Below are 12,626 nucleotides of genomic sequence, written 5' to 3' on the forward strand. Positions count from 1 at the left end.
GCCCCATCTCCTTTGAACAAATCAAGCCTGTTTACCTGCCTTCCAGATTTTTAGATTTTAGTTGTTCTTCTCCTTCCTGTATCTGCTCTTCTAGAACCTTTATCTTGGCTTCCCTCTGCTCAGGGGTTTCCTGCCCGAACAGCTTGCTGGTCATCCCTTTCAGGGAGAATGTTCTCATAGTCTATGAAAAACAAAAGACATTCTAGATTTCGAAATTCTTGAGCAGAGCCATGATACATCACATGACTTTTACCAGCATTAGGGCTTATTATTCAGTTCATTTTTGCCTTTAACTACCAGAAAGTGGCATATTTAATTTCTTGAACGTCCCATATATAGGTAGCAATTGAAAGTATGGCAGCTCACATTATAGAGAGACAAGTGAGGATGGAGAAAGAAACAGAAACTTGTATCTCAACTTTTATTCCCAGGAACTCTGGACCCTTCAGACACCTTTAAGTAATTTGATGTTCAAACTCTTACAGCTTGTCTGTGGATTAGACCATAAGCAAGTCATTCCACTGGCATGGGTAAGCTTCCAGACAAGTTTCTCCTCAGACTGAGGTAGGAAAGAACTTAAAGCCTTGCACTTTGTATGGTAAAGAAAAACTATGAATTATTTCTCCACAGGATGTCAATAGATTCAACAGCAATATTAAAAAATTTAAATACATGTTACTAGTAGTAGTTTCTTAGCCATTGTCTTCCATATAAGAGGAACTAACGCCATGTATCAGTAGCGTCCATGTTCCAAAAGGCAGAGGAAGCCTTCCAGAAATCCTACCATTTTGACCTCTAGGGTAGTTATTGTTATTATTCTGCCCAGTTCCTATTTCCTGTAACCTTGTACTTGCTCTCTATCAAATTCTCTTATTGAACGCTAACAGCTTACGTCACCAAGAACCAAGTTACTTTTAAACCTCAGAGGCCTACAGCTCATAGGATACTGCTCCTCATAACCAGGGGCCAGCACGTTAGTGCCATTTAAATGTCATTCTAAGTAACTTGGCTCACACACACGCACAAAAAAAAAGGCATCTTGGAGAAGAAAGTGGAAAAAGACTCACTCCTGTTGCCAGCTCCTCACACTGCTGTTTCTTAGATGTTAGGTCCTGTGCCGCCATTTCCAAGTCATATTGCATTAATTCATGTTTCCTGCAAACTGCCCTGAAAAGTAAGTAATGAAAGATCTGTCACGTACTACTTTGTTTTGCTACGTTTCCCTCCATTTAAACTTTACAAACGGCAAAATGCTTTGTTTGGCAGGCAACATATTCAGTTATTTATCTAGCTCAAATTCAACAGCCCTATCACAGAATGCTTAACTCTGCAATTACTGTAGCTTGGATCAAGGTATATAAGAAAGTTCTTATTCCAGCAGCATTCTGCTCTTCTTTTTAGACTCATTTCAAGACATCCTCAGCAATGTGAGCCCTGCCACCCACTTAAGTATACCACTGTAAAATAATTTTATTCAAAATACATCAGAGAAAAATCACAACTATGACAAAAGGTAAACAGAGACAGAACATGTCACAGCAGCAATGCATCAGTCAATCACAAAATTCATGTTTTAGTTTTTAAACAAAACAAGAAACAGTGCTCCTAGACTCGCATAGTGCCTTTCATCTGGAAAAGAGGCAAGTTTCCTCTGACCACCTGCAGCAAGTCCCAGTCCTGTGTGGGCTGATGAGGCTACATCCGTACTCCACTGCCGGATGCATGTTCATCTCCCAGGAGAGGCTACTTGTGCTCTGGGTTCCCTGACAGCAGCCATCACACTCGCCAACTTGATTCTCTACAGTATTACTGGACCTCTCTGAAAAGTTCAGAGCCAACCCAGAGAGAGCATAATAGCACTAGTTGCAATCTTACAGCGTGAAGAAATTTGCTTTCACATCCACGCTTGTAAGGGAGACTGCCCTGTGAAGTCTAGTCTAAAACAATTTAAAAAAATAAAAATCTGTGTTTAGCTGCACAGTAATGTACAGGATAAAAGTTACATGGGGCACTTTGAAATCTGCTGGGACTTATAACAGCTGTAGCAGCTTTACTTGGGCTGTCTTTTAAAAGACAAAGCTTTCAGCACATTGGGGCACAACTAGCCAAGGAAACAGCATTATCTTCCACAGTATCCAGATCTTAATATTTCCATCATTTCACTTACTGACCAGCTAGCTCAGTTTTAAATTTTTATTACCACCCATATAGCAATCAAAAGTAAGCAAAATAGGAGGTAAGAATGTGAAGATTCCATAACACTGAAATTTCTACTTCTTAGAGAGAAGAAGATACCAAAATTCAACACCAACACAATATTAGAGGAAATCACAATTTTTACTTGATCTCTATATTTCGTTTCTTACCGTAGTGCTTCTGCATAGAAAAGATACTCTTTCAGCTGATCTGCATAATGTTCCTCTTCTTCCAGGATGTCATCAATAGAAGCTGCATATCTGGTGAAAAAATGGGCACGGTCAAACAGGAATTCATTAATTTAACCTTTATGGACTGCACATACAGTAACACAGGAGGACACCTGTTTGACAGAAAGGCCAGTCACAAAGTAAAACAGTGAAACACGCTTCTGAAAGGGGTTTTCCTTTGTCCTTTGTTTTTAATTAAACTCTGAGTCAGCTAATATAAACATTCTTGCAGGCCTGTTTCTTTGGTTGTTACTACAATAAATCTTTTGATGAGTACAAGATTTATCATAAGTTTCCTGCTGAAGATGAGGCAGTTTTTATTACAGGAAAGGAACACAATTTATTCCTTGTCTTCAGTGGATTGTCAACAGGCAGCACCAAGGCAAAAAGGAAAGATATGATGCAGAAGAAATCCTGCAAGGCTGAAAGCACTACAGCTTAGAAACATCATACCTTCTGAAAAGCAAAGGGGCACTATTTAAAAGGCTTCTTTTATTGTTTGTTATTCAGCCAACCCATAAGCCTGAGAGCAAAACTCATAGTGGCTGCTCTGAACGCCAAAACACAAAGTCCTTCGGCTCCTTGAAAATGTGTTGCTTTGCCTGCTGTGAAAGTCAGGCATATCAGTTCAGAGCAACAAGAAGTTTAAACCTGCCTTTTAGGGAAAAATCCTCAGAAGCACAAGGGTTTTAATTAACTCCACAGCTCTTAAACTCAGTAAGTTTCATCATTTAGGCTGACGTCTACTAGAAATGGCAAAAAGCACTTCATTTTTCTAATTTATATTGCTGACTGAACAGTATTTAATAGGTTCTCACTAACCAACATGACTGTGCTCAGACACATCTGCAGGAACAGGCCCACAGCTAATAGATGTGCACATCTCACTTGGCACAGTGACAAAAATAGGATGCTGCTTTAGTCAGCAATACGGAGCATGTACCATTACTGATGAACAGAATGAATGACAGCTTATCACAAACACTACCAATTCAGTTTGGGTTCTTGAGTCTGTGGCAATCCCTGGCACAGAAGAAATAAGTGTTTCCACATCTACGGGCTCCCTGAAATAAGCATGTGTCCATGTCTGTCCAGTGACCAAGCACAATGCAACCAAACTTTAGTTACTGCATCTCTTGCCTTTAAAGTTTGTGCAAAGTCTTTGAGTTCCTCAGTTTCTTCTGGTGCCTCTCCACTAATTAGCTCTAAGACAGAAGTGGCAGAGTCAAGCTGAAAGGTAACTTAATATGACTTGGTAGGGAACAGAACATCTTTCTGCAAGTTCTAGAAGAAACAGTAATGTCGCTTAGATACCAGGAATCTAAGGGAGGTATATGATGGAGACATAAGTAGTGAATTTACCATCATCAGACCCGCTGCCCTGCTCAGAAGAACTGCATAGGTTCTTCATGTACTTGCCAAAGAACTGGAAGAACAAGGAGCTTGAGGAAAAGTGGTAGACGCGCTCATCTGTGCAAGTATGATTTTATTTATTTTTATTTGTTTTTGAAGTTTGCAAGCAAGGTAGGTTCCTCTGATGCTCTGTGAAATCAAAGACATGGCATACCCAGGACAAGCCCTACCAAGTCTACTTGGGATAAGTAAGCACAATACCCAAGGTAATCAGCAGCAGTGGAACAGTTCAAGTAGAAGGAGTAAAAGAACAGAGAGAACAAGAATTTACATTGTGAATCAAAGCAAGGAAGAAGTCCAAATTGTTGAAAAACATGCACATTCTGAAAAATCCTACAGCCACACAGGTCATATGTGGCTTACCCTCTCTATTCTTAAGTTCTGAAGTGCAATAATTTTAGTATAGTGGTTATATTTCCCAGGGCAGCAGATGGACCACATTTCAGTTTCAACTAAATTCTAAGTTTGTAGAACTGTTAGAGCTTGTATGCAGCAGAACAACTCTCCCAAAATAAACAAACACGCAAAAAAAACCACCTTACCTAGACCAGACTTTCAAGACACTTAAGTTTGCTTTCAAAGTAGTAGTAAGACAAACTATATTCCTGACTGCCTAAGCTGAAATTTAGACACTGGTTTGTCCAGGGAAAAAGAATTATGGAGAAACACTGTAGTAAGTACTAAAGGTACCCAACATGTTCCCACTCTTCATGGGAATCTTCAACTAAAACCCTGTTTTAATTTAGACTGATTCCACCTGTATTGACAGTCCAGTTGATAAAGAGATAAAGGGCCATTCATTAATCATATAAAGGACAGAAGTCAAAGGTCAGACGTCTTTCATATTTTAAATGCCAGGATTACAGTCATTCATTTGAGCTCTCTCAGCATATTCAGTTGTTTTTATTAATCACTTCAGCAAGCCTCATCCTGTTATACAACATGCACCCAGAGGTACTTTGGGATGTCTTCTCCATATATTAAGCAGTTTTATATCATCCTAAACAATAACATCTCAAAAGTTTAAATAAATAAATACTAAAGACTACAGCACATGGGGTAGATATACTTCCAAAACAAATTTAATTACTGTCTATCAGGCAACCTTCCTGCAGTAGCTTTCTGTTGCAACAAAACTGCTCAGTCTAATGTTATGGGAAGAGTAGCTGCATTGGTAAGTTACACTTTCAAGAGATCATCAATGTGGTCCTTGCTGGTAGGAGACTACACGAATCTTACTGCTGCCATTTCTTGACTGCCACAAAAAAAAAAAAGATTACCGTTGTACAAGAACGTCTGAGCAGAAGAGATGACAGACAATGCAAGCTACCTCAGACATCGTGCAAAAAGAGTTAGCCAGAGTCACCACCACACCATTACTCCGGATCTTTAATCCTAACCATGTCTCAGAAAAACCTCTCTGATGTGCGGAGAAGGTTCAGCCTCCTGACTGAGAGGTCAGACCCACTTTAGTTGATTAAGCTTTTTCTAGGTGTTGACACTTAGTGTGATGCATCTCAACCACTGAGAACCTACTTGTGCCTACCCAGCTTCTCTGCATTACAGCATGTTTTCATAATGTCTTCAATTTTTGCATATTGCAGTAGGTGCTGAACATTGAAGTAGAGTGCAATTATTTTCTTCTGAAAGCAAAACACATTTTCCATTTATTTGTTCTCACCAGAGCTTTCCATTTAGAAAGACATAATAGATTTTTTTTGGATGTAAACCATCACATGAACAAAACACAGAAGCATGAACACATTCAGAAGAGCCCAAATTCTTGAAGATCTAATTAAAACAGGGTTCTTCTGAAGAAACCAAGAGCAGTTTGGTATGGCTCTTCAAACCCTTCCATTTGACGAGGCATAATATCAAACACAACCAAGCAGTAGCACCACATTCGTAGATCTGCACTGTAAACTGATAGCTTTACTTCTACCCAAATTATATGTATAACTTATACTCTATAAGTATCAAACAGCTTTCCTCTGTTGTTGAAGTTGTTACTTTACAGTAGCACCTGATTACAAAAGAGGAATCGGAGTCACGAGAAGTTATACCTTAACTGAAATAGGATAACAGGATACAACTACCTGGAAAGCAAAAAGCATGAACCTAGAATAGTACTTCTGTGAGCACTCTGAAGTGTTAGACTCTTATTTTGAAGGCAGTGTTTCACGTACTCTGCCAACTGACTCTAGAGATGCAAAAAGGGAGGATTCTCTACTTTATTACATCCAGACAGCATTTGTTTCAAGAATCCATTAACATTTTGGTGCTGAATAATTAAATTTCTTAGCTTTGTGTAATTAAGTCCAAATCTATGTACCATCTACTGCATGGTACAAAACACCACTATCAAAAACAAATGGAACTCATCAGGTCTGCAGTACATTAAAGTTGTATTCCACCAGTTTCTGGCATAGTAGCTTAAAAGAAAAGCTGGAAGAATTCCAAGCACTTCTACAATTTCAAAATAATAATAAAAAAGAAACCCCTCTGGTTCTCCTGAGACCTTTTGAGCTACTTAATACAGTACATGGATGCTAAAATTGTGCCTGCATCCAAGTCACAGAAACGCTGCGCACCTAAAAACAACGCGCCCCCAACTTTCTCGGTGCACTACTTGTATGCTCTTTGGGGTTGAGGGAAAAGAGAGGAAAGAGGGAGAGTTCTACATCTGGCTTCCATCAAGCTATCAGATATTCAGTCAGTACTTACACATCCATGTGGTGGCCAGCACTCTGCAACCCATCCCCCATCTCCTTTTCAATTGCACTCCACTCACTGTACGAAAAACAAACGAGAAACAACATCACACGTGAAGGGTAAGGGAAGTTAATAAGCTGCATCCTGTATATAGTTTCTTTCCAGGTGACACCTGAATGGAAACTGCCTTCAAGTTGGACTTGGCCAAACTGTTTTCTTCCTCTAAGCAGGCAGCGTAACTGACAGTGTAACTGCAAGGCTATTTAAGGCACTCTGTTAAACAACTGTCCCTGCTGCCTAAACTCATCCTCACAAACATGCAGAGCTTAAGTTGGTTTTCAGCCAAGAGGGTCTTGTTTAAATAGCTAAAACTAAATCAGAGAGAGACTAGAACTTAAAGGAGAGAGAGCAAAGTTTCTAAAACAGAATTTGGTCCACCTCATTTGCCGAGGAGAAACTGAGCCCTCCACACTTGCAACACATCAGCTAGAAGCCACTCATTACAAAAAAAACAGAAGGTGGGATTGGACATTTGCAAGCCTTTTACCTCTTCTGAAATGGTTTGCTGTATGTTGTTTTCTATTTTTATGGTAGGTTGCTGTTTAGTTCCATTCATTAAAAAAAATATCAACTCATAACTGCCTCCTGCCTCATTACCGCAACTCCCTGTTCACACTGGGGAGACCATTTGGATAAAGTAGGAAACAGAGCAACAGTAAAGAAAGTCAGATACTTGTTCAGGACACCCATGTACACCGCAAATTTAATTGTGTTCTCAGCTTTGTGAAACTTTATGAGACTTATTAGTTATAAGAATTACGTCGCCAATTCTTCATGCAAGAAAAAAGCAGAGGGGCAGTCCCTTCTCTTTCACATAATTTGTGCCTAATGTGTCTATTTTGTCCTTCACTTTTTCATAAACATTCCACTCCGTTAATGTTGACATTTGTTTGTCTTTGTGTTATTACAGAACTACACCTAATTTCACTTTAAAACCCCCAATGAGAAAGACATCTGCTATCCATTAACCCTGAGAATTAAATTTAGCACTTGAACAGTGTGTAGAAGCAGGAGGTTTCCCTTAACCAGAAGTTTAGATTCTTCAATTCTCCAGTGAGATGGAAAACTTGAGCATGCAATTCACTTATATAAATCAAAAACGATAGGCAAATTCACTTTAAAAAAGGTACTAAAATTGGATAGATACAGTTGTTGGGCTTTAACTATTTAAAAGACCTCGAGGTTTTTCAGACAACACCATGAAACCAGGCAGTAAGTTACATCCTGAAGAAACAGAATGCAAATGACACAACACAAGTCCCAAAGTTCTGGAATACAAAACAAAAAAAACAAAAGTACTTAAAACTAAGCACAGCAAATCCGGGGAGAGATCACTGTATCCAACATACAAATCTCATTAGTTCTGCAAGACAAAATTTTTCAAGCCAGACATTTGAATATTGCAGACGCTGTTACATGTTTGCAAAACGGAACCAAAACAAATTCACTGCTCTCTCTACATATACCTGTAAGCACATTTAAAAACTAAAAATCTTACCTGAATACTCTTCCATAGTTGCCATGGACTTTATAGACACCATATAGCCGGTCTGCCACCCTCTAAAACATTTAAAGTTATTTTTTGGTCATCGACATCAGAGAACTTGCATTGTGAAAATCGACATACAAAATCCAAGTCTTAATATTTTTACACAGGTAAATAAGATAGGCCCTAAGTCTAGTCTAAGCTAATACTGAAGGAGAAGATCAACAGCATAAAATCTTTGGAGACTGAAGTCACAGTCAAGGCTGTAATGAAGAGTAACATTTGAAGTATTTCTTTGGAAGCACTTGTGTACAGGGTATATCAATGGAGTCCACAAATAATCAGTTAATTCAGTTTTTGATAGAAGGATGTAAGACATATCCTTCTTTGCCTGCATAATGCTAAATTTATATGCACACTCGCTTATTTAACATAAATATGGCAAGACAAAAATCTATCCTGACATCAAGACCGCAGGGAAAGCTTCACTAGCATTCTAACAAGTGACTTGATTTTTCCATCTAGCTCAGTGAAACGAAGGAAAGGAAATGAGCTATCCATTGCAGAGCTTACTGCTAGAGCTAGATATGTCATTTCAGCTGTTTGGAGAGTTAGTACCTACTGCAGCCAGTACTACAATGCTGGCGACAACATCAGAAAGAGACCACATGTACAATTTGAGGTGTGACTTGTAATCCAGATAATGCCCTTGTAATTGTGATGCACCAAGGAATGAGACTGAAGTTCTGTAAGAATTACAGAACTTGTTAAAGCAGTACAAAGGAAATGTAAGCAAGTCACCTAATAGATCTCACACACAGAGTCCTGAGAAAAAGGCACTGTTAGTACAATACCAGTGATTAATCCTCTCATGTACCTCAGTTCAACAGGACAATCAATTACCAACCTTCCCCACAGCACAGTTTTCATCAAAAATTAAATCTCCGTGAAGCATACTAAAAAGGCAGTATCGTGCTCCTCTTTATTGGAATTGTGATTTCCTGTTTACTTTTTGTGTCTTTTTTTTTTTTTAAATTTTAAATCTTCCATTGTCAACCCACAGTATATTATGCATGACATAGTTGTTCTCATCATTAAAAAGAACATTATTCTTCAGAGACTGAAGAACAAGCCAAAAAAACTGTGCTGGGAAGCATGCATAATTCATACTACAAGTTCTGGAAAACAAAGTTTTATATTTCTGACCAGAAAATTGTGTTTTGGGTCCCTTCCTAATGCAGACATCCAGCAAAAGCCACTTGCCAGCTGAGTGGACATCTTGGTCCCCTTTAAAACACCTCTTCCTGATACACAACCAGCGGGACGATGGGCAGATTAGCAGTACAAATCAACCTAAACTGTCCTATGTGGAACTCTCCCCCACACACCTCTACCCCAGCTCCCCAAAATCTGCACGAAGCCAGTACTCCCCATCTCCTGCCCCACACTTGAGCACTGGGCTCTCTGAGGCAGAACTGCCCTTCTTCTAGAACACGTATACCAGTTCTCTTGACTAAACAAGAAATGCTGCCTTATAAATAAATTACCCTGTTTGTCACGACACACATGGGAAATACTTACAGCTCTGACTCGCAGAAGGTGTGATATGACAGACTGCAGTTCATCGCTATAGTGTTTTAGCTCAGTAAATCTCCTGGGAGCAGGAAACAGATAGTACATCATTAGCCATCATGAAAGCAAGCTTTCACAGAATGCAAGATAGAGCCACAACGCTACAGCCAGCAAGACAGAGCCCGGGTACGCTGAAGACTCCTCAAGTGACTGCAGAGTTTAGCTTCCCTAAAATGAACAACCCCAACACTTGGCTGACTACTGTTTTTGAAATGCAAATGCTGAAGGTTCAGATCAATTTAAGAGACATTTTATGAAATAGGTAGTGAACTGAAATTACTAATTTATTTTTATGGGGTTTATAAGAGCAAGTGTTAATGAACAGGAAAGCTTAAAATAAGTACAAAGCCGAAATTTGTGAACGTGTTTTTATGAAGTAATATGGTTCAGCATTTCTGACCTTACAAAGGTATTTGCTTTCAAGCTGCCATCTAGCCAGTTTTCAGTACAGCCTCTGAGAAATTCAAGGAAGCTTTCATAGTTATCACAATGCCTCTAAGGCTAAGGTGTACAGTAACCAGCTGTGCACGAAACCCTACTGAGAACTGAAGCTGCTTGTAGCTAAAAGCAAGCAGGCTACCACAGCCTCACAAGGTACCAGTCCAGCAGCTCATTGGGAGTGCTCACGTGCACATTGCTGAAAGCAACAGGCATTTATCAGCCACCCCAATCAAGCCTTGGTGGTAGTTTCAGTTGATACTATTTGGCTCATCCTAATTAGAAAGCTGAGTCAGTCACCACATCTTTGCTAGTCACAGGTGACCAGTTAAGCCACAGCAGCCACCACTCATGCATAAACCCTCCCTGTTACACTGAAGTCTAACTCACAACTCACTCTGAAAGCACATGGTACACAAGAACATGCTTCTTTTAGATAGGTAAGGTTGTTTCTGGCTTCCTAAGTTACTACACAATGATCTGAAAATAAACAAACAATGAAGAATGTAACTAGAATGAAAGAATAAGATACTAAAATTAACCTTCTAAAGCTGATGTTCAACCATAAAAAACACACCTGAACTCCTCCACCCACTGCACGCACACAGCCAGGCTTTGTATTTCAGAATAGTTTGTACCCAAGAGGTCTTACTGAAATGAGTCAGGTCACTTGCTTTGGGTGACCAAGTATGAAATTCCAGAGTTTTTCATTTAACACCTCTTCTTCCCCTGCCAGGAAGTCTTCCCCTAAAATATTCTTCTCCCTATGTTCAGGAAGTAGAAGCTTTATTGCCATTTCTAGTATTTCTGATCTCCAAGGAGCATCTTTTATAGGATTATGACACACACAGGGTTAAAGTACATAAAAAGATTTAAAAGCCAGCAGAGAAGCTGTATGGGAAAAATAAATATAGTCATTGATCTGCACAGTGGGGTTTAGAGAGCAATCTTTTCAGTTTACACTTTATAAAATATGCACCAGGGCAGCATGTCAGACAGCTGCAGACACAAACAGTGAAGATATTTGAAATAATTGAACTAAGAACAAAAGATTAAAAAGCATGCCTTCAGCTCAGGAAGACTCCCTTTTCCACTCCAGAAATTTATAACGAAAAGTGTTATTTATCCTGTTTTGTGGCAAGAAAGCTTTCAGGAATGCTGTACTCCCTTGAAGGCAAGGGTCAGGAACCCGAGAGAACTCTCAGTATCCTGGGCTCCAGCAGCCGTACTTTGTCTCTTATGCCAGTACATTAAAAAAGTCACCTTAGAATCAAGCTGTCTTCTTTTTGTTGTTTCATAACAGCATAAACCAAAGTGATGCTATTTTTTGCCCAGTGTTCCCTGAAGGCCAAGTGTTACAAATACCAGTTTTTGCATTGGGAACCAAGACCTGGTTGTGGCACTCAGAACCTGCCTAGCAAGCCTGACCCTCTTCCCTTGGTTTTCCTGGTTCTGCAACATTACCAACAGCCTAAATGTTAAAGAAGTTTGAGCAATTAAGTAGAACTTCAGATAAAAATGATGAACAAATCAGGTTATGTTTCTGTGAGTTTCATCTCAAAAGTATTTTATGGTAAAGACAAAGAAGAATCTTTCACTTACAGTAGAAGGCATTTTACTCAGCAGGGTTTTTTTGTTTGCCTTCTTAATTCTGCCTTAGGAAAGGATTTAGTGTTTTCTAAAGAAATCTTTCACCAAGAAGAGAGCTATTGTTTTGATTCAAAGCACAGAAGGAGAACAAGAGGATGGGTGCCATGAGACCGAATTAAGCGAAGTCTGTAGGAGAGAAACTACAAATTTACCTCCAAGTACCAGAATATCACGTTTTTATCACCATACAATTCCATCAGAAAAGATCTTAATTGCTTCCCACAGGAGGAGGTTTGCATTTGATCACCTGGAGCAGCATCGTTTCAGCTGTTTAAAGTTCCTTACATCGCTTTAAGCTAAGGAGCACAGCTCCACGGCACCGCAAGACAATCTGGACTGGGAGTTGCAGCAATTTTTCACCGGGACCCTTCCCGGCTCAGGAATCTGATTGTACCCAGAAAGCCTCCACTCCACACAGCAGGGACGTCTTCTGTTTGGGCTAGGTGAGGTTGTTGAACCTACTTTACCACGCACTCATATAACCAAAGGTAACGGAGAAGGGTAAGGAGTCAGGCTGCAGGCAGCTCGAGCACAGCTATGCTAGGCAGAGCAAGGCACTGCGCCTCCTGTCACAGCCATGCAGGCTGTATTAACAGGCTCTCCCTGAATAAACAAATACAAGTTATGCTCATCAGTTATTCAGCAACTCTTAAAACTGTTTGCTGTTGTAATTGAAAGTTCAGTTTGGAAGTTTTGTAGCTGGCAGAATACAACAGAAAGCACACACCACATCTCTCAAGTACTGTGAAGTCCCTGTTGAGTTAGATACTCAGAGACTGCTTTTGTTACAAGCCCTTCCTCCTATTTTC

The 12,626-nt window shown here is 39.7% G+C and overlaps 1 protein-coding gene across 1 annotated transcript in view; it reads right to left on the minus strand.

The window, feature by feature from the left end:
- SNX4 (sorting nexin 4) overlaps nucleotides 1-12,626 on the minus strand; it is a 33,213-nt gene that overhangs the window by 3,717 nt on the left and 16,870 nt on the right. Inside the window, 6 exon segments of the mRNA XM_068687586.1 lie at nucleotides 36-181; nucleotides 1,068-1,167; nucleotides 2,367-2,456; nucleotides 6,564-6,629; nucleotides 8,110-8,171; nucleotides 9,679-9,751. Coding sequence (XP_068543687.1) covers nucleotides 36-181; nucleotides 1,068-1,167; nucleotides 2,367-2,456; nucleotides 6,564-6,629; nucleotides 8,110-8,171; nucleotides 9,679-9,751 — 537 coding nt within the window.

Source organism: Anas acuta, chromosome 6 (genome assembly GCF_963932015.1).
Source record: "Anas acuta chromosome 6, bAnaAcu1.1, whole genome shotgun sequence".
NCBI lineage: Eukaryota > Metazoa > Chordata > Aves > Anseriformes > Anatidae > Anas > Anas acuta.